Raw genomic sequence first — 26,961 nt, 5'->3', positions numbered from 1 at the left:
TGGTAGTTATTTTATTGCAGTTTCAGAAACTTTATTTTGTCAAATCGGGCAAAACAGCATTTTTGGCTATTTTCAATTCGTGAAAAAAATGAATGCTCAAAGAGAAACACATAACATGCTAAAATTCTCTAAGTGGGCTCCTGAGTGGCGCATCCAGTAAAGGCGCTCCTCTTGGAGTGAAGAATGCGCCCTATAGCCTGGAGATCGCCAGTTCGAGTCCACTGTCAACCGCTCACAGCGCACCAGCGACTGGCCGGGCGCCTGCGGGCCTGCCTGTAAGCTGTCCAGAGCTGCATGGTCCTCCGACAGTGCAGCTCTTTGGTTGCTGCATGGCAGACCTGCAGAGTGAAAAGCAGCAGGCGGCTGATGGCACAAGCTTCAGAGGACATGTGTGCCAGTCTTTCATCTCTCACAAGTCAACGCAGGGGTGGCAGCGGTGAGCTGGGTTGAAATTTAAAAAAAATAAATTGGGCTTTCCAAATTAGGGGAGAAAACGAGAATTATTGGTGATTTCCAAATTTAAAAAATTATCTGGGAGATGGGGTTAGGCTAAGAGTCTAATGCAGTGGTGTCAGACTACAGTGTTTTCTGGCTTTTGTTACAGCCTAGCACTCAATTACTTAATTGATCTAATTATTTGATGAATTGGACACATTTAACTCCTCTCCAGGCTTCAAAATGTTTTATAGGTAGTGTGCCTTGAATCACATGCATTTTTAAATCATGAACTGTAAAAGATCTGGAAAAAATATTAAACATGGCCAAGAATTAGATCAATTAAGTTAATTAAGAGATTTATGTTACTTCTTATACACACTTTGCAACTAAGGATTGTATAGTTTAATTTGTCAGTTTTCCATTAAATATATGGAAAAACTCCAAAGCGGTGTGTAATTCAATATGTTAACGTAACATTATTCAGCAGGTTTTATTCAATTTCATGAAGCAAACTTCATTCTACAGGATGATGCAAAACTTTTGGCCAGAGCTGTAAACACACATTGTCATGTATTAGTATTTTAATGAAGTCAGTTAAGTCCAAAACGTTAGAAAACAAACAAACAAAAAAGATTACATTTATTAAAATGACCATCGGCATGAGTAAGGCAGTAATAAGTTAAATGTTATGAGTCATACAACTTGTTACACAGAACTTGATTGGTTTTCTAGAATGGCTAAAATATAACTGACATGCATTCTGATCACTACTAAAAGCAAACAAGGAAATTTGAGTTTTTAATGTCTGAAAAGTAGATAGGATCTTTGCTTAGCTTTTTTTAGACCAGATTTCAATCCAAGAAGAAGTGATACTGACTCTGCTGCTGTTTTTAACTTTGTGATCTCTAAGCAGATCCCAATCCAAGAGACGAATAGCTAACCAGATTGAACATTGCTTCACTGCTTCGTGTAGGAGGAGGAGAAGAAAGTTTTGTGTTTTGGAAGATGCTTTAACAAATCAAGCCCTTCACCAATGCTTCCTTGTGGAGGTAGAACTGCACCTTTGATATTGAGGAGCTGAAATAAAAATAACCATCTTATTGGCTGACTAGTCACCCTATTTCTGAGTTTGCTGTTTAGCCACTGAATTAAAAAAAAACTATTATTAATGTTCTAAAATGTTATTTACATGTTAGCCGATTGCAACTACAACTGCATCTGAAACCGCTTCACTTCCCAATCACGTGATGTGCGAAAAGTCGACAAAGGGTTAAGGTCACTTTACTATTGGACTAGTTGGCTAGTATGTTATTAGGCACTACACCTACTTCTTTGAGAGCAGAGTACAATATATACCCTGATCTGACTGAGAAGTAGTCTTCCTCAGTTATATTGCTGACTTGTAGCACAGAATCCGGGCTGTAAAGTTCAAGGGAGTGGAGATGGGAGAACAGCTTGGGGAAGTCTTCCATCAGCTTATATTTGGAGGCCAGTTCCAGGATCCTTGGTATCTGGTATTCGCTCTCAAAGGTCACGGCAATGAATTTCGAGAGGTCCCCCGTGCTGATGCGTGATTGGCATATCTTTTCCCCAATCAGCGAAGCCGTAACGACGATGGGACAGCCCCCCGATTCGACCTCATACGGAGCCCTCATGTCCACTATTCTCTTCAGACTCCTGGAGCAGAGAGTCACGACGAAATCGCTGCGCTCGATGCTGTCACTCAGCCAGGTCATGTGACCGACACAGGTGATGGCAAGCTCCTCCCACAGGTCAAGGATCACCTGGTAAGGAAACGTCAACAAACTTTCAAAAAAGAAAAGTTGAAAAGGGTTTTGGGAAAAGCAAACTATTTAATGGCAGCTAGAGGCAGCTGAAATCCGCATGTAACTACTAAAAAAATGTCTGCAGTTTTTTGCATATTTGAATAGAGATTTGGACTGCCTTTACTAACAGCTCAGGTTTTGAATTTACAGCTGTGGGTGTGGCGTTGTTTTTCTGTTGTTTTTTTTATTGTTTTTCTATTGCATATGTTGCTATGCTTTGTGGATTTTCTTTAACTCAATGCACATGCAAGCTTGTGGAAAGTTACTGAGAAGGACACACATTCACTATGTGGCTATGATCTCTGGAAGTTTGTTCTGTGTCTTTTAATCTCTTGTAGCAGGATGTGTGGGTCAAACGCATGGATTGTGAGTGTGTGTATCTTAGTAAATTAGAAGTGATGAAGAGAGAGACGGTATGGGAGGATACCAAGCTGTGCTGAAGAAGAGTTAAACAGTGAAAGAATTGTTGAAGAATGATGGCGCCACAGGTAAGGCATGAAAAGCTCTTTTGTTAGAGCAGAGGAAGAAGAGAAAAGGGCTACAGCCTGCAGCTCCAAAATTGGTTGCTATGCCTGTTTTGTATGGCTTGCTGTTATGTAAGTATAATAAAGTATTCATATTAAACATATTAAACAGATTAACTGTTGAATTAATCCACAAGACTCGCACCAGTGAGCCGGTTCACACAGGGATGTATGTTGCTGACATGTTTAATTAAACAAAAGAAACTGAAAACGCAAACTAGTTACCTGGCAACCGCAGTGTTCCTGGAGGTAGCAGGCCAGGGCCAAGGCCAGCCGGGTGTGCCCAGGACCCTCACAGTGAGAGTAGCAGAGGAACACCAGGGGAGCGGCGGGATTGAGAACAGGGGAAGGCTTGAGATCCAGATTGTCACTGTCAACTGAATACAGCTCTGAAGGCTGACCTGTGCACACAAACAAAAGTTCAAGTTTCATTTATTTACCCAAGACCAGACCTTGGGTCAATTCCAGTTGTAATTGTGTAATTTATTGTTCATTGCAATTACAGTTTTAACTGTAATTGAATCACGACACACCTGCGTAATTGTAATTACCATATCACTGAACATTTACAGTTCAATGACACATCTTTTCAATTGACCATTTGTAGTTCCATGTTGTGTTTCACACTGAATGAACATTCTTATATTTTCAACCACTAGTGACAATAATAATTTCTGTATTTATAATTGCAACTGCAACTTTAATTGAAGAAAATACCATTGTCATTGTAATTTCAAGACTGATCAAGCACCTAATTTGCAGTAGTGTCCTAGGGCAGTGGCAGACAACCAATTTTTTTTTTTTTTCGCGAGTTCACAGCATACTTTTCTATCCCACATTCCAATTTAAGAGATACCAGATCTTACTTTTTTTCTTCGTGTTGTAGACGACAAGGGAGCAGAAAAAGACTGCAATTCTGGCCAACACCACCAGGGACACCACTATATATACAACACCATTGAACTGGTTTTCTGTGAAATAAAAATAAATACAATGTATGTATGCATTTATGTACAGCTGTGTCCAAAAGTTTTGCATCACCCTATATAATTAACAAAGTAATTTCATAACGTCAAATAAAACCTGATGAATAATGTTACATTAACATAATGAATTACAGATCGCTTTGTAGTTTTCCATACACAGTACTGAAACATTTCAAAATCTTACAGGAAATACTGTAATATTATTATGGCTTCTGGTAGACTCTTGCGATATCATTTTGTAGTTTCTTTGATTACTCAATGTTAAATAAAAGATCAATTATATTCAATTCTAAAATTCTAGAGGCTTCAAAACTTTTTGGCCACAGATGTATTTTACATTAAACTTTAAAATAGTTGCTTCACTGATTCAACTTCAAATTTCATATTTGCTCTCTCCTTTACCAATCATGTTTTTTTTTAAATACTCTATTCTATTGGCTTGACATGATAAATCAGTCAAGGTGTCTTTATATTAGTAAGTGCCAGCACCATCTTGTGCACACCTAGTGTATTACAAGCAAAGCAAAAATTAAACTTGATCTGAAGTAGCATTTGATTGTGCTGATCAGCAATAGGAGGCTGTGTGGTCCAGTTAAAGAAAAGGGCTTGTAACCAGGAGGTCCACAGGCTCACTCATTGACTCAATGTGTGACCTTGAGCAAGTCACTTAACCTCCTTGTGTTCCATCTTTCGGGTGAGACGTTGTTGTCTCTGCAGCTGATGCACAGTTCACACACCATAGTGTCTGTAAGTCACCTTGGATAAAGGTGTCTGCTAAATAAACAAAAATAATAATAATAATAATAATAATAATAATAATAATAATAATAATAATAATAATAATAATAATAATGATCTTAGCACTGAAGAGTGACTCTTGAACCCAAGGTCTTTATGTAATTTCAACAGGCCCAATGGGGTGTAATTTGAGCTAGATTACTGTGTAATCTTACCATTCCCAAGGAGGTAGTAGTAGAGTCTAATTTGTGTTGAATCACGGAGATCTGAGAACAGCTAAAGAACACAAGAGCATAAGAAAAGTTACCAATGAAAGGAGGCTATTCAGCCCATCAGTAATCAATCTGGTTCCGAGCAGTTGATTGATCTCAAAACTTTGTCAAGGCAGGTCTTAAAGGATCCCAGTGATTCAGCCTCAAGAACATGACTAGGTAACCCATTCCATCCCTTCACCACTCTCTGTGTGAAGGAGTGTCTCATTCAGCAACATGACTAGGCAACTCATTCCATCCCCTCCCCACTCTCTGTGTGAAGAAGTGTCTCCTTCCCTCTGTCCTAAGTCAATCTCTACTTCATTTCCAAATGTGTCCTCTGTATTCCCACTGTGTGTAATGCATTTCTAAATTTAAACCATGATACCTGGTACTACACTTGGTTAAACCTGATTGCAAGCCATGCTTTCAGATGTCATGGTGAAACTAGCCACACCCCAACATCCTGTCATTAACCAATCAGCTGCTTCCACTATTGACTGACATGCTTTCAGCCAGCAACATGACCCAGAAGACACTGCTGAGGTGAAATGGCCCGGGAAGTGTAATTATAACAGGTATCCTGAGCATACAGCATAGAAACAGAGAACTTTCTTTAACCTAGCGTAATACCAAATACCCTGTTTAAAATGTTTTCTGTTACAGGTGTTTCTTTCCAGAGACTGGAGACCTAGCTGTGCTCAACAGGTTTGATTTCTGGATCTACAAGGAAGGCCAAAGCATATGCTGTATAATAGCGGTAAATAGAGTGTGCGTCAAGTGTGGAAATAACTGATTTAACTCCCTCTGAAGAACTCCTTCTTAATTGCACATAAAATACATTTTTAAAAAACTGACAACTTACCAAAATAGTGTAATTCATCTTGCCCGTCAGGTTCTTCAGAGTAACATTTATCAATCTGCTTTTTCCCTCTGCAGTTTCATGCTTCTGCAGAATAAATAAAGACAAAAAGTCCATATCAAATCAAAGAACATTTACAAACGAGACGAGTCCATTCGGCCCGTCAGTGCTCGTCCAGTTACTAGTACCCAATTGATCACAGAGCTTTGTTAATTTGGGTCTTAAAGAATCCCAGTGATTCTGCCTCAACAACATTAGCTAACCCATTCCATCCCCTCCCCGCTCTTTGTGTGAAGAAGTGTCTCCTTCAACAACATGACTAGGTAACCCATTCCATCCCCTCCCCACTCTTTGTGTGAAGAAGTGTCTCCTTCAGCAACATGACTAGGTAACACATTCCATTCCATCCCCTAACCACTCTCTGTGTGAAGTCTCCTTCCCTCTGTCCTAAGTCTACCTCCATTTAATTTCTAACTTCCTCTGGTCCTAGTTTCTGTGCTGTACTTCCAGTATTATTTGGGGTTAACTTTTAAGATTTTAAAGACTTCAATTCAAGATCTTGGCTAAATGATTCAGTTCTTATTTTCATAGCTTATTCCTTTAAGCAGAATTAAACACAGTATTCTCATTATACAACCTCATCATAACCTCCTTGGATTTGTACTCTTGTGCTTTTGGCTGTATACCCAAACATTGTGTTTGCCTTTCTGATTGCTTCCCTGCACAGTATGGCTTCTGACAGCCACAAGTCTATTACAACACCAAGATCTTTCTCTTGGTGGGTCTCTTCTGTGCTAATTGGTTCAGATTAACTATGTCATCTCCTTTTGAGATTGTAAAAACATGAATCAAGTCGTCCCCTAATCCTTCTTTGTTCTAGTTAAATACAATGCTGGTCGCTGCACCACAAAAAGGACCATGGAAAGAGTCCAGCGAAGAGCAACCACACCAAACCCAGGGCTTCAAGGAATATGCAATCCCCCAAGCTGTACAGATATTTAGCATGTTTCATTGCTTTCATATTGATAATTACCTACCACAGCTGTATTCTGCCAGTCTTGCAGGTGTCCTTTGTAGTAAATACAGTAGGAATCGATGCCATAGCTGTCTGGAGCCATCTCAAAGGTGATTATAATGCTATTACCAATCCCCGTTACTGTTACATTCCCAGGTACCCAGCCTGCCAAGGTAACAGAATATTATATAAACCAGTGGTTCTCAAACTGAGGGGAGCAGAATGCATATCTTCACTTATATATATAAACTTAAATCAAATCTTACTGCTGACACCTCTTGGCATGTCAAAATTTCTAGATGGCGCTGGTGCGATTGATGCCTTTTATTTAAGCTTGCATGTTTGGACGAGGGTCAATGTGCAGTTTGGAAAGAAACACGTGAAAACACTCATGTATTTTCATTTTAAACATGATATCTGGCACTACTTAGATTAAAGGAAGTTTTCAGTTTATATCCCTTATTTTCGGGGTTATCTGTTTGCACTTGCACTTCTTGGGTCACCTCATTGTCTTCTGGCTCAAGAAAAAGTATGTTATTCAATAGGGGAAGCAGCTGACTGGTTAGAGACAGAAAATAAGTCATTGAAAGGACGGGGACAATTTGATCCTCTAGGTGATCAAGCAAGTGCAACACTAACTGAAATCATGGCTTGTACAGAGATTTCTTTAACCAAGTGTAGGAGCAGATATTAATTTAAAATAAAATAATAAAAAAAAACTATGTAGTTCTTCAAAATCTTTTCTATAATGAAGTACACAATCGCTCTCTTCAAATCAGCTCTCAAGACCCACTTGTTCTCTCTTGCTTTAATGCTCTCTAAGCCTGTATCTGTTATTAGCTGTTGTCTAAATCGCGTTTTCTCGTATGATTCTGTACGACATACACAGCCACAATGTTTAGAATTCACATCCTAGCCTTGTATTTCATGTATTATGACTGTACTTAATGTATTTTGCATTGTTCCTCACTATCTTGTAAAGTGCTTTGTGATGGTGGTCCACTATGAAAGGCACTATATAAAATAAAGATTGGTTGATTGATTGATTTAAAAATTTTGCTAGCTACAATCACTTGGACGATTACAAAAAAAAGTGTGAATTTAAAAAACAAATTTGCTTGAAACTTACTTTTGAGGCATTTAACTTTAGTAATGCCATAAAAATTCTGACAATCTGAAACACAACCAAAAACAAACATTCACAGAGCTGCAAACTAATGGGAATGAGTAATTGACACACCAGGGCTGGAAGCAAGACTCCTATTGCAAAGCAGTTTCACCCATTCCAGGTTTTACTCTGAGCTTGATTAGCCATTGCATATAGGCAACAAGCGCAGCTGTGTCTTACTAAACTCATTGTAAAACCAGGAATGGATCAAACTAGGTATAAAGCTTTTGTTTTAAATAATGTTCTGATGAAATAATGCTCTGTTTATAACATTACATCAAAATCATTTCTTGTCAAATTCTATGAAACATGCTGAGACCCTTCTTTAGCTCAAGCTGTTGAATAAATCATAATCTGGGCATATACAGAGGGGCCCTGTTTGTCCAGATGCCATAATAAAATTTTACATATGGAAGTGTTTATTCAATTAAGATGAAAATTTGTCTGGATTGACTGTAGCACAATCTGATCCAAAATACGCACTGCTTTGTTTAAATAGACAACATACCTTGACAGTAAGCTTTACTATACAGGACTTCACAATCTAGAAGCAAAAGAACATGAAAGTGAACATGTTAAACAGTGCTGACACACTGCAGCCCAGCGCTTCCCACTGACCTTGTCAAACCCACTGCCTTCCACACTGCAACCCAGCGCTTTCTTTATCTAACCACTGAGCTCCTCAAACCCATTGCCTTCCACACTGCAGCCTACCAATGAGCTAAAAAGCCATTTTAATACACTTACCTCTTGGCCTGAATTTAGTGGTGGCAAATACATTGTCATCTTTTTCTCTTCCAATTGGTATGGGGTACGCATGGACTAAGACAGAGTAATTTCTATTTAAAGGAACACAAAATGCAACTTCAAATACCTGAAAACATAAATGAATAAATCAATTAATAAAAATAAAATAAAAATAAAATGATACAAATCATAAGATTAGACATTGACTTAGAGCTTCCTTATTTTTAGGAGTTCCATCACATGTCAATCATTTTGCATGATATAAGCCTAACCCTAACCCTAACACTTTTCTGATACAATTGTGTACTTACATATATCGTGCAAAAAAATGTACACAGTAAGTGCATTGCAACTGGGCATAATAACATTGTACTTATGTGTAAGTGCATGTGTATTTACTAAGTAAATGCTATGCAAATAGTAATTTGAGACAATGGAAAGTGCCACTGATAAATCTGTTCAGAATTTTGAAAAGGCTGTATGTTCACCATCATGAAAGCAAGACTATGACACCATCTAGCCCAGTTTAAATGCTGTAAATGAAACTCTACCTTCTTGTAATCTGTGACATCGGCTGTCTTGTGAAGTCTCAGCCTCTTACAATCTGATACAGACTCCTTATCTGCAGTGACCTGGGTAAAAAAACCCTGGAGGTACGAAATACCTTTAAAAACAACACACAAATACAATCAGCCAACAGCAGCCGCGTCTGTTAGGATAACCAAAGTAAACTCTTATTCAGGCCAGCTTAAAACCCAGGTGTTAAATACAGGGCTCGGGGTCAATTCGTGTTTTTTCAATTTTTAAAATCTATTCTGAATTCCAATTCCAATTCCAGTTCCTTTTCGAAGGAATTGGAATCGAGATTTTAGAGATTGTGATCAACTGCTTTCATTTGAAGCCAATTGAATTGATTAACAGTGACTTCAATTTAAGTCATTTGGTTAACACATTACATTAAGTGTCTCTAATGACTGTGTATTTACCTAGTAGTTATTTAGTAAATACAGGTGTACTTACACATAATTACAAAGCTGCAATGTACTTAAAGAGTAAGTAGCAGGGTTCTGAAGATGTTAGCATTAGGCAAGTATACAGCAGGAAAAAATGTTTGTCTGGTGTCTGTTTTAAGGCCATGGATGACAGGTGGATCCCACGGGGCTCCTGAGATCCTCCTGCAGGATTATGCGTGCGTCAGACAGACAGCACAGATCTCGTCCTGTTACAATAGGCTATATTAAAGTACCATATATGATAATTTGGAATAATGACTTAACTCAAGCATATAGCCAATCGCTGCTCTGTAGTAATGGCGTGTATGTAGTTGGTATTACATTTCTGTATATGTGGGCCCACGATCTGAATCAGCTCTTTGAACTGGACCTATATGGAAATATTGGTGAAACCTGGCTCCATCAAGCTTAAGCTCCTGTACCAGACGGTGGAATTCACCTAAATGATTTCTCTTCTGGAGGATTTGATGTACCCACAGTCTTCTTTGAAGTCTTCATTTCAAAATAAGTAACAGCAAAAGATATTTTGGTTTCGAACATCACAGGGAAAGTGTCTCATCGCTCACATTTGTCGTTATTGGTGTGAAAGCCATTGTCACGGTGAAAAAATCCCTTTGTCTCACGACAAATCGGATCGCTTCTGGTGTGAATAGACCTAAAGGCCTGAGAGACGACCTATGAGCCTTAAAGAAAGGCATTACGACACTTCTGAAGTGTATGTGTTTTGTTAACAGTAACAGCATAGCTGATTTATTATAGGTAAAAACAGAAAAGTTTAGTTTAGCACTCCTAGAAGGAGTCAGGCTTTTGTTTATTTTTGTTTGTATAAGTGAATAAATATACCAGCACTGGACCGTTTTGCTAAATACCTGCTGTCCAGTGTTCATTTACACTAGAAGACTGACAAGGTCCCGAAGCATGGCAAAGCTTACCCTGGTTTGCTACAGTCCCCATGTGTTTCTACAGCTGTTTAAATAATGGACCTGTAATTCCTCTTCTCATTGTTAACACCTTTACACCCTGCTACTTAGTCTCTGATGTGTAAATCTTTTTGCATGATATAACCCTTATCCTAACCCTAACTCTAACTCTAGCCCTAACCCCATTCTAACACAGTTGTGTACTTGCATATATCGTGCACAAAGATGTACACATTAAGTACATTGTCACTATGCAGTATAGCATTGTAATGATGTGAAAGCACACGTGTTTACTAAGGAACTACTATGTAAATACACAGTTACTGGCGAGAAGTGTTGCAATGCTTGTTCATTAAGTGGAGACTATGCATGAAGACAGCAAAACAAAGATCTTCCCGATCTTTATTTTTACAACTGGTACTGCAAGGAATCCCTCAAATGACATGTTAATCTCTTCTAAACAAAATAAACATTCTAGGAACTTACTGAGGCGTTCTTTCCGTTTCTATCCCAGCACCGCGATTATAGAGTCAGGTCACATTCTAAGTATAGTAATGGCAAAGTCTTCACAATTGAAACCGATTGTAGCTCATGCGACAGTCTCCACCAGTCTTTCTTGTTGTGCATGTATCAAATATCCAGTTAGAAACGTAAACATGTGCTTTATTTGTATCTCTGGTATTGCGTAGAAGGCCATGATCTCAATAGGCAAATCTCCTGGTTAAAATAAAGAAATAAATACAAATAATTAAAAAAAAAAAACTACACTAGGTTAAATAAATCTCAAGCTGCTTCCCCTATTGGCTTGTAACGTTACCCAGAAGACACTGCTGAGATGAAACAACCTAGGAACTACAAGTATTACAACGTTGTTACAAGAACATAAGGCGAGGAGGCCATTCAGCCCATCTTGCTCGTTTGGTTGTTAGTAGCTTAAGGATCCCAGGGTGTCAGCTGTAACAACATTACTGGGGAGTTGGCTCCAGACCCTCACAATTCTCTGTGTAAAAAAGTGCCTCTTGTTTTCTTTTCTGAATGCCCCTTTATCTAATCTCCATTTGTGACCCCTGGTCCTTGTTTTTTTTTCAGGTTGAAAAAGTCCTACAATGTACTTAACGTGTAAATCTTTGCACGATACATAGAAGTACACAATTGTATCAGAAAATAAGCAGTTTTATGGTTAGGTTTCGAGTTAGGGTTAGGGAAGTAACGTTTAAGGGATGCATTCATACCCGCCCACCAGGGGCTGGTTGTACTAGCGAGATCAAAAAACAGGATCGGATCCAGGCTCACTGGAGCCGGGTCTTGAGAAGCGTTGTACTAAACAGATCATGAGCAGGCTCCACTGTTCCGGTTTTTTGATCCAATTCTGGCACTGTGCATGTCGTAACTAAAGAAACTGACCAATGAGAAGCGAATATTCGTGGCGCACCATTTAAAGATTCTGAATGTCATTTAAAGGTTTAATAAATTTTGCCGTGTTTAAATCCTGTATATATATATATATATATATATATATATATATATATATATATATATATACCCTATATATATATTATATATATATATATATATACCTGTCCATATAAAATCCTGTCCATACTAAAACCTATTCGAAGCAACTACTATATTCATAATTTAAGAATCCAACACTTCTATAGACAGATTGAGTACGTTAATATTTGGGGGGTTTTTTTTGTTGTTTTGTTTGTTTTTTACTTCTAAAAAGTCTATAAGAAATGTTACCGTTCAGGATCGTGTGTAAGGGCGCTGGAACTAGGGGTGCTGGGGGTGCGGCAGCACCCCTTAGCTTTGCACGGCTTCCATCATATACAGGGGTTACAGTTTTGTTGAATGGATTTCAGCACCCCCACTTTAAAAATGGTTCTAGTGCCGCTGTGTCTGACAGTTTCGAATAAAACAAATTACATTTAGTTCCTCCATTTTTCAGAAGTGGGATCAAGTTCTGATCCTGCTCAAAAGCAAGATCATATCTCAGATTGAGTGCTGATCCGTTTAGTACAACACATCTAGGCTCAAGATCAAGACCTGAGCCCGGATCTGGGATCGGATCCCTTTAGTAGAACCAGTCCCAGGGGATTGTGAGACGTGTTCATTCATGCAGGAATACATGCCTTATACATGCGATCATTTGTTACAAAAGCACATGGAATGAATACAGCTAATTAAACCCACAGGAATTAACATCAGAACTCTGCGGAAGTGCAGAAGATATTCAACTGGTATTCCTGTGGTATTCAACCGGAATTTATTAGCCATAATTTTAATTTAATACCGCGAGTTTGCTATAACATGTGTTTCTTTCAAAACTGTACATTTGAGTCCTATGTATCTAGTTGCAGTGCAAGGCAAGGTTTATGGAAATGCTCTAGCTATAGAATGTGGATACAAGATTTGTTGCTAAGATTCTTCTTTAGCTGAAGTCACTGTGCATATCGTAATCTGGGTTTGTATGCCTGTCTACATTTTTCTCATTTATCTGGAGAATACTTTGTCAGATTTTGATAAAAACCTGCTCACTGCATTCTGCAAGTTATTGAGCATAAAAAAATCATTATATGGAGGCTTCCTGTCTGATTCCTAGTGCATTGAACCAGATGCATTGAACTTAACGAAAGCCTGTGATAAATGATCAGACTTATTTATTTAAAATTAAGGGACGGTAAACCTGACAGGAGATCAAGACCTGTGGCTGCCTTTATAAGCAGACAAACAAGTGAGAACATGACAGTAGCTACTGTTTAACAACTAAAGAGGCAAAAAGTTCTCCTGTACACTGTCACTGTGTGTGAATATTGTGGAGACATGTGCTTTTTACACCACTGTTTTTAAAACTACAAAGGGATCCATATAGACTTGACTGTATGACTCCCACTGCACACCACGTGGCCGTGCCTTTACCAGGGGCGACTCGGGGACCCCTGCGCTCCCCACGACTGTGTGACTCCCCCTGCACACCCCACGGCCGTGCCTTTACCAGGGGAGACTCGGGGACCCCTGCGCTCCCCTGACTGTGTGACTCCCCCTGTACACCCCACAGCCGTGCCTTTAGCAGGGGAGACTCGGGGACCCCTGCAATACAAATAATAATTTTGAATTTGTAAGAGCATGAATGAGGATTATGTTTTCTATCAGCAAAATTAGTCCTGTTCAAAAACCCAGCATAGCCTGCAATGTAACAAGCAAGCATTCAACATGAGTCATTTTAAAAGCTATTGAAATGTTTTTTTATAGTTGGACTGAAAATGATAGAGAGTCAGATACATATAGTTCAGGGGAACAATATCTGTGCTTGCAAATAGGTCCCAAGTTTCATCAATTGGAATGCTAGTCCAGACTATTTGCTAGAACATTTTGGATTAATTAGTGAAATTATTAAAACTACATTTCAGATCAATAAAAGAAAAAGAAAACAACACAGTTGATTCATTTAAAATGATACCATTCGCAACTTGAATTAAGAACCACCCAATGAATGGACCGTACCTACATTATAACCTGTTTCCACGGCTTAAAGGTCACTCAAAGTGGTGTTTAGATGGTATTTATCTTTTCTGAACTCTGCTGCACTGGTCACCCCTTCATCAGCTTTTCTTGTCCTTCTTAAAATCCTGCTGAAAAATGACCTTCTGAATACATACATAATACAATCGGAACCCAAACTAGGAGCGACTCCCAGCTTTAAATAGATTAAACGAGATGGTTCATTCCAAGACCACAGACCTAGAAAACGGAAGGTCTTTTTTTCCCCCAAATTCCATACGACCTTTAGGAACCGGGAACTGTTCTAAGATTACTGCTAGAGGTAATTAGCAATTTATTAAGGTAACGTGGGGTTTTGCCAAGGATAGCCTAATAAACAATGATGCAGCAGTGTTTCAATCTCCGCTAAGATAAAGAAGTCACACCAGCCACTCTATACAAATCACAAGGATGAACAGAATAACCCAGTTTGGTTATAAACCTCAATGCAGAACGGTACAAAAGATCTCGTTTGTTTGAAGCCTTGTAGTTGTGCGATGTGAAAATGGCTCTCCATAGGGTATAAGGACCCATTGAAAAGCATTAGGTCCGGGCATCGCAGCAAAAACATTTTAAAATCCAAGTCAGAGAAGGGAAGTTGTTTTGCTACATTTGAGGCGCGGGTTTCCTGGGTAACTGTGGCAGTGTGGTGAAAGGCCAGCTGCTGAGGCACATGTGTATGTGTTGGCTTGGGGAATATTGGGTTGGCAGGGAGGGGGTTACATTGACTGGAGCCAAGAATCAAATAAATGATTAAATAATCAATTAAGGCTCCAGCCACAGGTGTATAAATAGGGTGATCCGATGTCTTGAGCAGACAGCACCCAGCTACCTCCAGACCCTCATCTCTCCCTACACCCCCACCCAATCTCTCCGCTCCGCCTGCACTAGAAGACTGGATGTACCTCCTCTACCCTCCCCTGCCTCCAGAGCCCGCTCCTTCTCCACCCTCGCTCCGGAGTGGTGGAACGACCTTCCTACGGAGGTCAGGACTGCCCAGTCCCTGACCACCTACCGGCAACTCCTCAAGACACACCTCTTCAGACAACACCTGGAAAACTCAACTCTTCCCTTCTGGACAATATAGCACTCTGCCTTTAATGTACTTATCTGCTCCCTATTTTACTGTATTTAATCCTGCACTTAACCCAATATGTAGTATCTTGTATTTCACCTGCACTCGTATCTAACCCTGATGAATCTATCAACACTGTTATCTGCTCTTGAACTGCCCTGATATCAAATCGCACTGTGTTTTGTATTTGCTCTTATTAGGACTGAAGTCATTGTATTTTGTATCTTGCTCTTAATTGTACGTAATTCTTGATATGTACTTTTTGTATACAACTGTTTTACTACTAAGAAATTAATAATAATAATAATAATAATAATAATAATAATAATAATAATAATAATAATAATAATCTGTGTTCTGTGCTGCCAGTCTTGTATTATTGTGAGTTTTTGTAAACCTGTTTCTTTTGGCCAGCATGCCGTTTTATTTTGTTAGTGTGTTTTGTGCTGCTTAGTGTTTTGTTTATTTATATAAAGTGAGCAAACTGCAACTTCTGTGTCTGAGTCTCCCTTCCTGGTGGAACCAGTTTGCTAGCAACGCTGTCCTGCCACAGTAACACCTTACATTGAGTGTCTCTTGTGACTGTGTATTTACCTAGTAGTTACTTAGTAAATACATGTGTACTTACACATCATTACAATTATTATACATAGTTAATGTGTAAATCTTTTTGCATAATAGAAGCCTAGCCCTAACCCTTTTCTGATATTTTGCATATATTGTGCAAAAAGAGTCACACGTTAACAACATTGTAACTAGTTTTACTACATTGTAACCCTAGTTTCTGCTTCTCCTACCCTCTACCCTGACTCCACTACATTTTTTACAGTGGTGTTTAAACCCTTTGTTAGACTTCCTTAAAAGGGGGACCAGAGATGTTGCTTGTGCTAATCAGAGGGTAGAAGATGCATTGTAAACCCCTAGTTGGCAGTCTTTTTAAAGGAGATCAGTTATAATGTTGCTGGTTCTGACAAGAGGTAAGAAAATGGAATGTAAGTCTTTGATGGGCATATCAAAGGAATTGGCGCTTACCAAACTCGCTGGGGTTCCATCGTACCAGCAGCTGCTCCTGTTGTGGACAATGGCTGTGGTTGCCGGGGGATACCACCAGATTCTGAGGAGGACCAATCCCGTGACTGCACGCTTCGTCAGTCCCGCCCTCCGCAAAACACGGTGCGATGTGGGTGCATTCTGGGAAATAAGAATGGGCGGCCATCAGCGAAACCTTTCTCAACTGATCCAGTGACCTCATTCAGGTGAGTAGGGCATCTTACCCCATGATTAGGAACGCGTCTAACTTGACTGTCCTCAAAACAGGACACCGGGAATATATGTTGCAAACATACCTGTCATTTTAGACTTATAAAAGGTTGAAAACTTTTAGAATGGTAGCATTTGATTTAGAATGTATCAAATTACATAACTACAGTTTGTGTTCCAGTTCCTTTGAAGAAAATTTGATTTGGTACTTAATGGGTTAAATTGTGTACCTTTCATATTTTTGGGGTATCTAATATTTAATAAGTTTTAATAATGTCATAAGTTTCACTTCCATTAGCTAGTGTGCAAACTCAAGCGTGCAGTTTCGAAAGAAGCATGCTTTATAGAAACATTATATATGTTACTAGCTGGGTTAAGAAATCTTTGACAGCTGCTTCTCCTATTGGCTTACATGCTTTCAGCCAGTAACACGACCCTGAAGACACTGTTGAGTGAAATGACCCAGGAAGTGAAGTAGTAATATACTTCCTGGAAGGCAAGGGAAGCAAACTGACAACTCCCTTTAACCTAGTTTAGTATCAGATGTCTGTTTTAAAATCAAAATACATGCTTGCTATAACAAATGTTTCTTTCAAAACTGCACACTGTGTGTCTAATGAAGAATGGGTCATGGAATTATATTGCAACTTGTAATTACTGTAAGTGGCTAACACCCAAATAGTTTTCCTCTCAATGCAACGCTGTCTCGATAATAAGCAATTACTAATGACAAAAATCTAACAAGCCCTCTAATATTAAATCATATAATAAACAATGCGGTTTATCATATTTTCACAGCTGAGAGTAATTTGAATGTGGTTTGGCATTCACTCTTATTTTACAGCTGGCGAAAAACAACCCGAAAGAAATGGGGCAAAAAAAGGAAATATCACAGCTGGAAAAATAGGTTTGCTCAAGACTTACTCTCGACAGAATAGAACGTGTTGTTGACTTTTCTTCTTATTGCGATGTGGTTGCCCGTCTTACAAGCTCTGCAGAGTGAACTGGTCCCCTGCTGGATACATTGCACTCCTGTTAGTCTGTGTTTATTGATAGAGTTTTGTAAGAGCAGTTCAGTCAGGAAATTCATGCAAAAGGCCATTCGTGGAAGCTTAGATTACCGTAAAATACTTGTGTATAAGTCGCACCTGTGTATAGTAGCGTGGTTGGGGGTGGGGGGGGGGGTGAGGGGAAAACTTCTGTTGTCAACAGTACTTTTTCGCCTATAGGTCACAGTGTGGCCACAGCCCCCCCCCCACCCCCCCTTTAGAAATCCTTTTATCTGAATCAAAATGGATTTAATTAGGAGTTTTTGCCACTGATCAACATAAAAAGTCCATAGTGTCAAAGTGAAAAATAAAATCTACAAGTTGTTCAAAATTAATTACAAATATAAAACAGAAAATAAATGATTGCATAAGTATTCACCCCCTTGAGTCAATATTTGGCAGAGGCACCTTTGGCAGCAATTACAGCCATGAGTCTATTTGAATAAGTCTCTACCATCTTTGCACATCTGGACACTGCAATTGTACATTCTTCTTTGCAAAATTGCTCAAGCTCTATCAAGTTGGATGGGGACCTTTGGTGAACAGCAATTCTCAACTCTTTGCACATACAGTATACAAAGGTTTTTACAGTAGATAACACTACTATATTATACATATTTTTATACTACATTCTTTTGCCTTGCATTATGAGGTAGACCTTATCGCAGATAAGTGGAGAGGCTGTCTGTAGGGCAGCCAGGATAGCTGCTCTCCCCTGTTAGACAAAGCCGGTGGGTCTGGGGAGGAGACAAACTCTCACGCACAGCATGGGTGTAATGGATTGAGATAAGAATAAAGGTCTATTGCCGATCACTGGACATATTGTTCATCAAAAGACAAATAAGATACTAGCTGGTATTGGAAGTGCCTAAAATATGCTTGATGTTGATGTGATTTGATCCAAGGTTAAAAGTCAGTTCCCTGACTCAACCGCCATTTGCTTAATTTACAGTAAATAGGCTAATCTTTTTGCACGATATAGCCCTAACCTTAAATCAAAACCTAACCCTTTTCTTATAGTCTACATACATATATCATGCAAAAAGATGTACACGTTAAGTACATCATAACTATGCATAATAATATTGTAATTCTGTGCAAGTGCACATGTATTTGATAAGTAACTACTACTTAAATACACAGTAATTGGAGACACGCCATGTAAAGTGTTATCAGTAATTCCTTGGAAGTCTCTGTTCGGAATTGAGCCTGGAAGTGATGTGTTTATTTAAGTTCTGTTAGTTGGAATACCAGGCAGATGTGTGATGGTTAAAAGCAAGTCCAATCTTGTTTGTTTTTGCCAGCACAGCTCTACTAACACGTTTACTGTGCTTCCAAAGATGCATGTTTATGAATCTCCTCCATGTGAAACAACAAAGTAGCAACCCTCTGTGAAATTTAAATGTACTACGCATCTCAAATATCATTTCCATTTGTTTTCTTCTCAACTTTAGAATCACTTTGTATATCATTTTCAGATAAAAGCACCCCTATGACCTCTCAGAATCATATCTCACCTCCAAATACATCTGGGTCTTTCATTGAATAACATTTAAAACAAATACCTCAGTTCACATTATCCGAGATATACTACATAAAACAAATACCTCAGTTCACATTATCCGAGATATACTACATAAAACAAATACCTCAGTTCACATTATCCGAGATATACTACATAAAACAAATACCTCAGTTCACATTATCCGAGATATCCTACATAAAACAAATACCTCAGTTTACATTACCAGAGATATCATTTCACCTGACCAAAGGACAGCTGATTTAATTTCTCACATTTATCATATTGATTTATTATAAAGCATCATTAAGACAAGAACGCCTCATGGTTGAACTGAAACAGTATCGATTTTATGGATTCCAAGTCTCAAAGCAGACATGCATAGGAAGAGACTAAGACTAGGGCATTTTAAAATGATCCTGATGTTTAAACAATAGTTTGGTTGTCGGCCATATTACCTTTCCATTGGGAGTCAAGGTGGGCCTACCTTCAGCACTATGTTCTGGGAGGAGAACAGAAGCTGTCTCAGGTGCATGTCTCTCTGAATGCTTGTGTTCACCACAAATTTCTACAGACATAAAAACAAGTGCTAAACTGATCTCATGTCTACATTCTACTGCCCCTTTTCATGACATGCAGCTCTGGCCAAAATATTTAAAACACCCTATAGAATTAAGTAGTTCATAAAGCTGCTGAATAATGCTATGCTAACATACTGAATGACATACTGCTTTGTAGTTTTCCCATATAGTTCATAAAAAAAACTGACAAAAATTGGAAAATGTGACTGTGATGAGTCAAAGGGTTTTCGGTCTGTGATTCAGCCTCCCGACAGTAGATGGCATCAAACCAACTCGGGACTTCCCTTACCAAGATCTCGTGACCATGGCAAAAGTCATCTTTTGAGGGGCGGCCCCTTGGTGAGGGGCGGAAGTACGAGTATGTAAATTCCAGCCACTGGAGTCAAGTGAAGGATAAGGACACTTGTCAGTTGGGGATTGGTGTTCCACTGACTACAGAGGCGGGACATTACATACTAAAGGGAACGTACTACTGTGTTCGGGGTTGGTCCGAAAGTAAAATAGGAGGATTAACGGGTGGAGGGAGAGACTGGTTTGCTGCAGCGGGATTTTTAAAACAAAAAAAAACACTAACATTTCTTTTGTCTTTTTTTGTTTATGTATGGGTCACCACGAAGACAATTAAAGACGAGTCATCACGGTTTGTTTTGGATTTCACCCCTGCACTCCTTCCCTCACACCATTTTGTTTTCTTTTGTTATTTAATCATTTTGTTGTGTATAGAGAATAAAAATAAATTATTTTATTTCTGTACACATAAATTACTGTCTGGACATTCCATTTAATACACTCACGCCTCACAGTGACCTTTCGAAATCTAACATGAAATACTATTATTATGGCTTCCGGTAGACTTTCATGATGTCATTTTGTAGTTTCTTTGATTACATGATGTTAAAAAAATGATGTCAACCCTAAAATTCTAGGGATGCAAAACCTTTGACCAGAGCTGTAGTTCTTTCCACAGAAAATTACTTGCATCACATTTTCACCAGTTGTTATTTCATTACCTGCTATGTCTCAAGGTGTTGAGTTTGATACAACAAGCATTTGCATCAGTTTTTTCTTTGGGAGTATTGTAGTAGTCTTATGTATTGTTTTTCAACCAACATTATTACACAGGACAATTCAGCACATTTGGTTTTTTTTCTGCTATTGGACTTGTTGGAAAACAGTCGAGAATTGATTAGGGGTTTGCTACGCATGTGGACTGGCAGAGCTATACTGGTGTTCTTTTCTGAAAAGAGACTAATATTGCAGATAGCAGATTGTTTGGTTCAAACTGCATGTACTGCTAACCATTGATAGAGACGATGCGTCTACAAACTCTTGCCCAACAATGACTGCAAGCTAACGAGATAACAATGCTGTGGACTAGAAGGAACAGGCTCTAAAGACTTCAGAGAGATCAAAAGAGATAATCCCACTGGCATCAACAGGGGTCGCAAGGAGATAACAAAAGGCAGATGTATGGACCTTTTGTCCCCAGGAGTGTGAAGAATGCACTGAGTTCAGAGGTTGTCACACTAGACTACACACACAGACACACACACATTAACACTCACACAATAAATTAAATTACCTTTGCAATTGGTTAAGTGTCAGAGAAAGGGGAGGTGGACCATCTATACAGAAGGGTATTTAATGTCATGCAAACATTGTAATGTTGAGTATTGTGTTTGTCCTGTACCTGGGACCAGACTCCCTGCATATCTCAATAAACCTGGCAACTGACTGAAGAAAAGGACTCTGTGCATTTTCTTGAATCTCCTAACTCACCATCTGTTTTTTTAAGTTACTTCAGGACTAGCACTCAATACTGGCTTTTCTGGAGAAAGAGGAATATGTTTTTCATTTGGAATTTTTAGATTGCCTAGCCAAGTACAATATGTGAATTACACAATGCCAACAATCACATGACATGAAAACCTTTTCCTGGAATTACAAATGAGTACTCTGTACCTTCTTGAGTGCAATGAAGTCTTTATTAATCACACTTTACATTGTGTCTCTGATTACCATACCTGTCAACACTGAGTTTTCAAAATGGGACTTTTGCAAACTGAAATCTCTTATCTGTCAACTATTGAAAATACAAAATTGTGGGGGGGGGGGGGGGGGGGGGGTGCCGCACACACGATTTAGTACATTTCGAACCGATTACGGGTGTGGCACTCTACGTTTGTACCATGTAAACTTGCCTCATGCAGTGAATGCACACATGGTCCTAAACCCTGCTAGTTCAGATGAGAATTGCAGTAATTTTGTAGACATTAAAGGTTTGCTGACATAAGGGTGTTTAACATTAGAATACTGGAGCAAATCTGTCCCGTGAGATGCCCGGGAGACGGGTTCAAAATACAGGAGAGCTGACAGATCTGAATTACTCTGTATTTACATAGTAGTTACTTAATAAATACATGTGCACTTACATACAATTACCGTGCATAGTTACAATGTACTTAATGTGTAAATCATTTTCCATGATATGACCCTAACCCTTTTTGTGTACTTACATATATTGTGCAAAAAGATTTTCTTTGCATCTAGTGACTGAATCGCACAGGTGTGTAGGAGATTATGTGAGTTTCGTCTGGACAACACCCCAGTTATTAAATGTATCCCAGACACAAAGTAAGCAAATAAGAAAATAAAGACTAAACTACTTCTGCTAAGAAAGCAGGGAAGCGCCCATTCAAATCTGATATGTTATGCTGTTTTCGGTCTTTTACATCTTTTTTTACATTTAACTGATCACATTTTCCAGTCTTTTAAATTGTTTTTTAATGTAATTGAGCATATTTTTCAAGCATTAAAAGAATAGTATGCAAATATTTATCATATGCAATACATTGGGTCTTGCACATTTTTTACTTGTGCAGCTTTGTGGGGGACTTCTCATTTTGTCTTAATAAAATATTGTACAATTGATGGTAAATTTACTTCTGTTTGACAATAGGAAAACACCCATCACACTACACCATTACAAAATATGTAAAATAAGGACTTTTTGGGGGGGCCGTGAGGGGGTAAACTTTGTCAAGTTGGGTCTTAAAGGATCCCAGTGATTCAGCCTCAACAACATGACTAGGTAACCCATTCCATCCCCTCCCCACTCTTTGTGTGAAGAAGTGTCTCCTTCAACAACATGACTAGGTAACCCATTCCATCCCCTCCCCACTCTCTGTGTGAAGAAGAGTCTCCTTCAGCAACATGACTAGGTAACCCATTCCATCCCCTCCCCACTCTCTGTGTGAAGAAGTGTCTCCATCAGCAACATGACTAGGTAACCCATTCCATCCCCTCACCACTCTTTGTGTGAAGAAGTGTCTCCTTCAGCAACATGACTAGGTAACCCATTCCATCCCCTCACCACTCATGGAGACCCATCGGAATGTTCTCCTTCCCTCACTATTCCAGAGTAATCTATCTCCATATTAGTAGGGAACTGTGTGACACAGATCTGTGCTAGTCTAGATAGAGGTAAAGTACTACTAAGGGTTAAGTTTTACTAACTTATAAGATTTTAAAGACTTCAATGCCCCCCCCCAGGGGCCCAGTAGTCCCTCCGCCCCCCCCCCCAAATTCTTTGTTCCAGCCTAAATAAATTCAGTTCCTTCACTCTTCAATCTTTAAAATGAAGACATTGAAAAAGACTTTGTAGTCAAACCGTTTGTCGTTGAACATTTCCGTTTCTGTAAGTATTTCTAAATTCACTGCTAATGAATAAATATTTATGGCGGGTTTTAGGAGAGACTTGTGTTGGATTTAAATAAGAAGGGAAAGAGACATCACAGACAGACAGGCAGATACACAGGCAGACAGACGGTACCTCTTTCAGACAGGAATCTATGCAGTTCGCTTCCAAAGTACGAACCCCCAAAGCTGCTCCCCACGCCAAACTTAACAAGCTCCATAGAGATGTTCGGATCATTATAATACTCTGTGGCTGTGCTGGGAAATAAAATGCGAAACTTAATCATTCTCAGGCTTTCAAGATAAAGCAGTTTCTGTAAGCCAACCCCCTTACAATGCAATTTGTCGGTCACGCCCATTCACTGCTGCTTGTCAAACAAAAGGGCTGGAGAAAGAGGGTGGGGGCCAAAAACAGCTTCAAGAGGATAAAAGGTGCATAGTAAGCCGCATGGAACCAAAAATGAAATACCAAAAGTTTAACCATTATAAAGGTTTCCTAAGTGAAACAAAACACAGTGAAAGCATGATAAAGCATAGGCAAGCATTGTAAAGCCCTGAGAAGTATGGTAAAGCATACTGACCCTAACCTGGGTCTCGATGTGAAATATAATGAAATCTTTGAAATTTGAGAGCAGATAGTATAGGATTCTTGTGAATACTGGCCAAGATTGAAAATCAGATTACGCTAGATAAAGTGCATTTATAAAATCTATTTATGCATTAGTCAGAGGGGCTATTTTGTACTTGTTTATTATTCTGCTATGGATCTGCAAGCTACTTAAGGCATTCTTTCTTTCACAAAGGGCAACATATACAAAGGTAAATACATTTGTATTAATGTTATTTCTGTACCTGAGTTATTTTTGTGCATTGCATTTAAATTATCTAATTTGAAATGCATTTGCTTGAAGCAGTCTATTAAATCAAATTTGATACTGCGTGACTGCCCAACTATGAATATCTTTTTCTAGCTGTGTTTTGTGTGATGGTGCAGATCACTTCAGTTGAAAAGGTTTTTTACAACAGTTTTATTTTATTGTCTGTTAGTTATATTCTGTGGAGGCTGTGTGGTCCAGTGGTTAAAGACAAAGTTTCTGGCTTTAAATCCCAGCTCAGCCACTGACTCACTCTATAAATGAATTTTTGGTCTTAGAATACAACTCACAGAATGGGTTAAAGATTAAGTCAGATTCTGGTGAAATTTCTACTTGGACAGTAATTTGATAAAGATCTTACTAGTCACTTTGTCCTTGCTAAGACAGGGCTGACCTCCAAGACATTTTAGCCTCCCCTTTGATGTAAAGTACTAACATTAAAGGCATTTGCCATTTAGGGTGGATCATTGTTTTTATGTTATACATCTTTACAAACTAGAAGTTTTTCAGGTTTTCTTAGGAAATTACAGTTGATTTTATGAGGGTTAGAAAAACTGGCTACTTCAAAGAGAAACTGGATTGAACCAGATGCTTTGAAGATAGGGTTAAGACAAATGGGCAATTAACCAAATGAGAAGAGATTTGTGTCTTTCTGATTGGTTTAAGGAAAAATCATGATGTCACTGAGAGACTGCATTTAAATTGAGAATACTGAAATGTTCTTTGTATTGCTCTGATCCGAGTTTGGAAAGAGGACACCTGCAACCTATAACCTTTAAGATGTCTGGTTTTAATTTTGCAACTCAGAACTTTTATCTTCAATAAACTATAAGAAGAAAACCGCGGATGAGGTGTGAAACCGAGGTCCTAATTTAAGTGACCCTGTGTAACAGGGGAAATCTGTGCTGACTGTCTGGCGTGTGTGTGGTTCTGCAGGAAGAGGGCAGCAGCCTCCGCCTGTCAGTCATGGTGATGACACCGAGAGGTGGGGAAGAGGGTTTGTTGGCTTTCCATCTCTCTGAGTGGCTGAGAGGTGGGTCTTGGGGGATTGCTCGGCCTATAAGTACTGGGAGTGGTTGTGCATTCGGGTGGCCATGATTGAGAATACACAGAGATGCCGGCAGAGAAGGCCAGTGTAAACACAGACCAGGCAGGAACGCCAGTGGTTAGAGCGAGCGACCAAAATAGGTAAGCACGGCTGAGGAAGATAGCCAGCCTAGAGAAAGAAGACCATTGAAAATAAAGTATTAGGTACCCAAGGGGACGTGTGTAGATATACAGGGAACTCTGGCCACCCCAGTGTATAGAGAATAGTGAAACGTAGGATGGAGACCCAAGCTGACCGGCATAGCGGCAGTGGGGGCACTGCATAAACAGCACTTTTGTTTTGTAGTTTTATTACTGTGTTTTATTTTCCCTTTTTCTTTCACCTTGTCTGCACGAACCTCTGTATACTTGTGTTGGGAACCATCTGGTCCTGATTACCGTTGCCGGTATAGAGGCCACAGACAACAGCGCCCTCTGCCGGCTAAAATAAATAAAAAAGAAAATAAATAAAACTGGGCATCTGTGCGGTGTATTCAAATACCATCTTCTGTCTCCCATGTCAGTGAATACCCTCACATTTCCACTCTCTGCAGCAGTGATTGCTGTTGCATAGTTCACAGCTTAGCCTCTGTAAATACAGCATAGTTAAGCATTGTAAAGCAGAGAGAGGTATGGTAAAGCACTGGGAAGCATTGTAAAATACAGAGACGTATGGTTAAGTATAAGTAAGCACTGTAAAGCACAGAGAGGTATGGTAAAGCATAGGGGAGCATTGTAAAGCACAGAGAGGTATGGTAAAGCATAGGCAAGCATTGTAAAATACAGAGACGTATGGTAAAGTATAGGTAAGCACTGTAAAGCACAGAGAGGTATGGTAAAGCATAGGTAAGCATTGTGAAGCCCAGAGAGGTATTATATTGAAAAATCAACCATGGTAAACATGGTTCCTTAGTGCAATTATTCAAATTCCCAGAACAGTTAGTGATAATGTGACTATGATTCAGCTGAGGAAGAGCAGAGGAATATGTCTAAACAGGTTGGAAAAGGCACACAAAAGAGATCCCAATCGAGATCCCAATCGAACCTGTTACAACAGCAACTGAACCTGGACACCTGTCCAAAAATGCATGACCAATGTTGACAAGATGCCGAGAGATCTGCTTGCAATTAGTTTTGCTTGTACAATACACAGATCAAGTTCATATTAAAATAACCTCATATTTGATTTTCAAGTGGTAGATTGAAAAATGTCAGATATAAACACGTTTATTTTTTCTTTATACACCTAGTTCCAATCTGCATCGACGAAGAAGAGGTATTCAAAAATTGTAACTGTTATGGACATTTTTAATGGAACAGGAACATTCCCAATAGACTGGAAACTTGACAGAGGGATTCACCTTAAAAAGAAAAATGAGGTACATACAAAGGGTCCTCATTGTCATAACAGTAAAAAAAATCTATCTATCATCACTTATGTTGCCCACAGTGGCAGCTGCATAGTTTTGCAGGATACCTGCCATGTTTCTGAGTGGTTGCAATTATAGAGTCTGTTTTAAAAATAAAAACAGGAGTCTGAGTTCAGCAAGGGTCAGCACACAACAACACAGCCCATTTTAGACATAAGCAGGCACACCATGTGGACATAACAAGACACGTTATTGGACGCCACAAATCAAACGAAGAACAGTAGGCTGTTAGAACTCAAGAGAAGCTCCTGAGCGCAGTGAAAGTGCTACTGAATGCATTACTTTCCCTAGATTCCTGCTTTGTTGTACATATTCTTGCAATATCTTTTTCAGCATAATCGTCTTTGTTTTGATTT

The 26,961-nt window shown here is 39.1% G+C and overlaps 1 protein-coding gene across 1 annotated transcript; it reads right to left on the bottom strand.

Annotated features, from left to right (window-relative positions):
- Nucleotides 1–927: 927 nt before the first annotated feature.
- On the bottom strand, nucleotides 928–23,464 carry LOC121328510 (interleukin-17 receptor D-like). The gene is made up of 13 exons (XM_041273198.1): nucleotides 23,351–23,464; nucleotides 17,291–17,381; nucleotides 16,139–16,297; nucleotides 9,107–9,219; nucleotides 8,556–8,682; nucleotides 8,317–8,352; nucleotides 7,770–7,814; nucleotides 6,663–6,805; nucleotides 5,629–5,712; nucleotides 4,728–4,788; nucleotides 3,655–3,759; nucleotides 3,014–3,189; nucleotides 928–2,222 (listed from the first exon to the last, which is right to left on the bottom strand). Exons 1-13 carry the CDS (start codon nucleotides 23,450–23,452, stop codon nucleotides 1,731–1,733), a joined length of 1,734 nt encoding a protein of 577 aa, XP_041129132.1. The 5' UTR covers nucleotides 23,453–23,464; the 3' UTR covers nucleotides 928–1,730.
- Between the last annotated feature and the right edge of the window lie 3,497 nt (nucleotides 23,465–26,961).

This window comes from Polyodon spathula, chromosome 16 (assembly GCF_017654505.1).
Source record: "Polyodon spathula isolate WHYD16114869_AA chromosome 16, ASM1765450v1, whole genome shotgun sequence".
NCBI classification, from domain to species: Eukaryota; Metazoa; Chordata; class Actinopteri; order Acipenseriformes; family Polyodontidae; genus Polyodon; species Polyodon spathula.
This window is presented reverse-complemented; position numbering and strand designations above follow the sequence as displayed.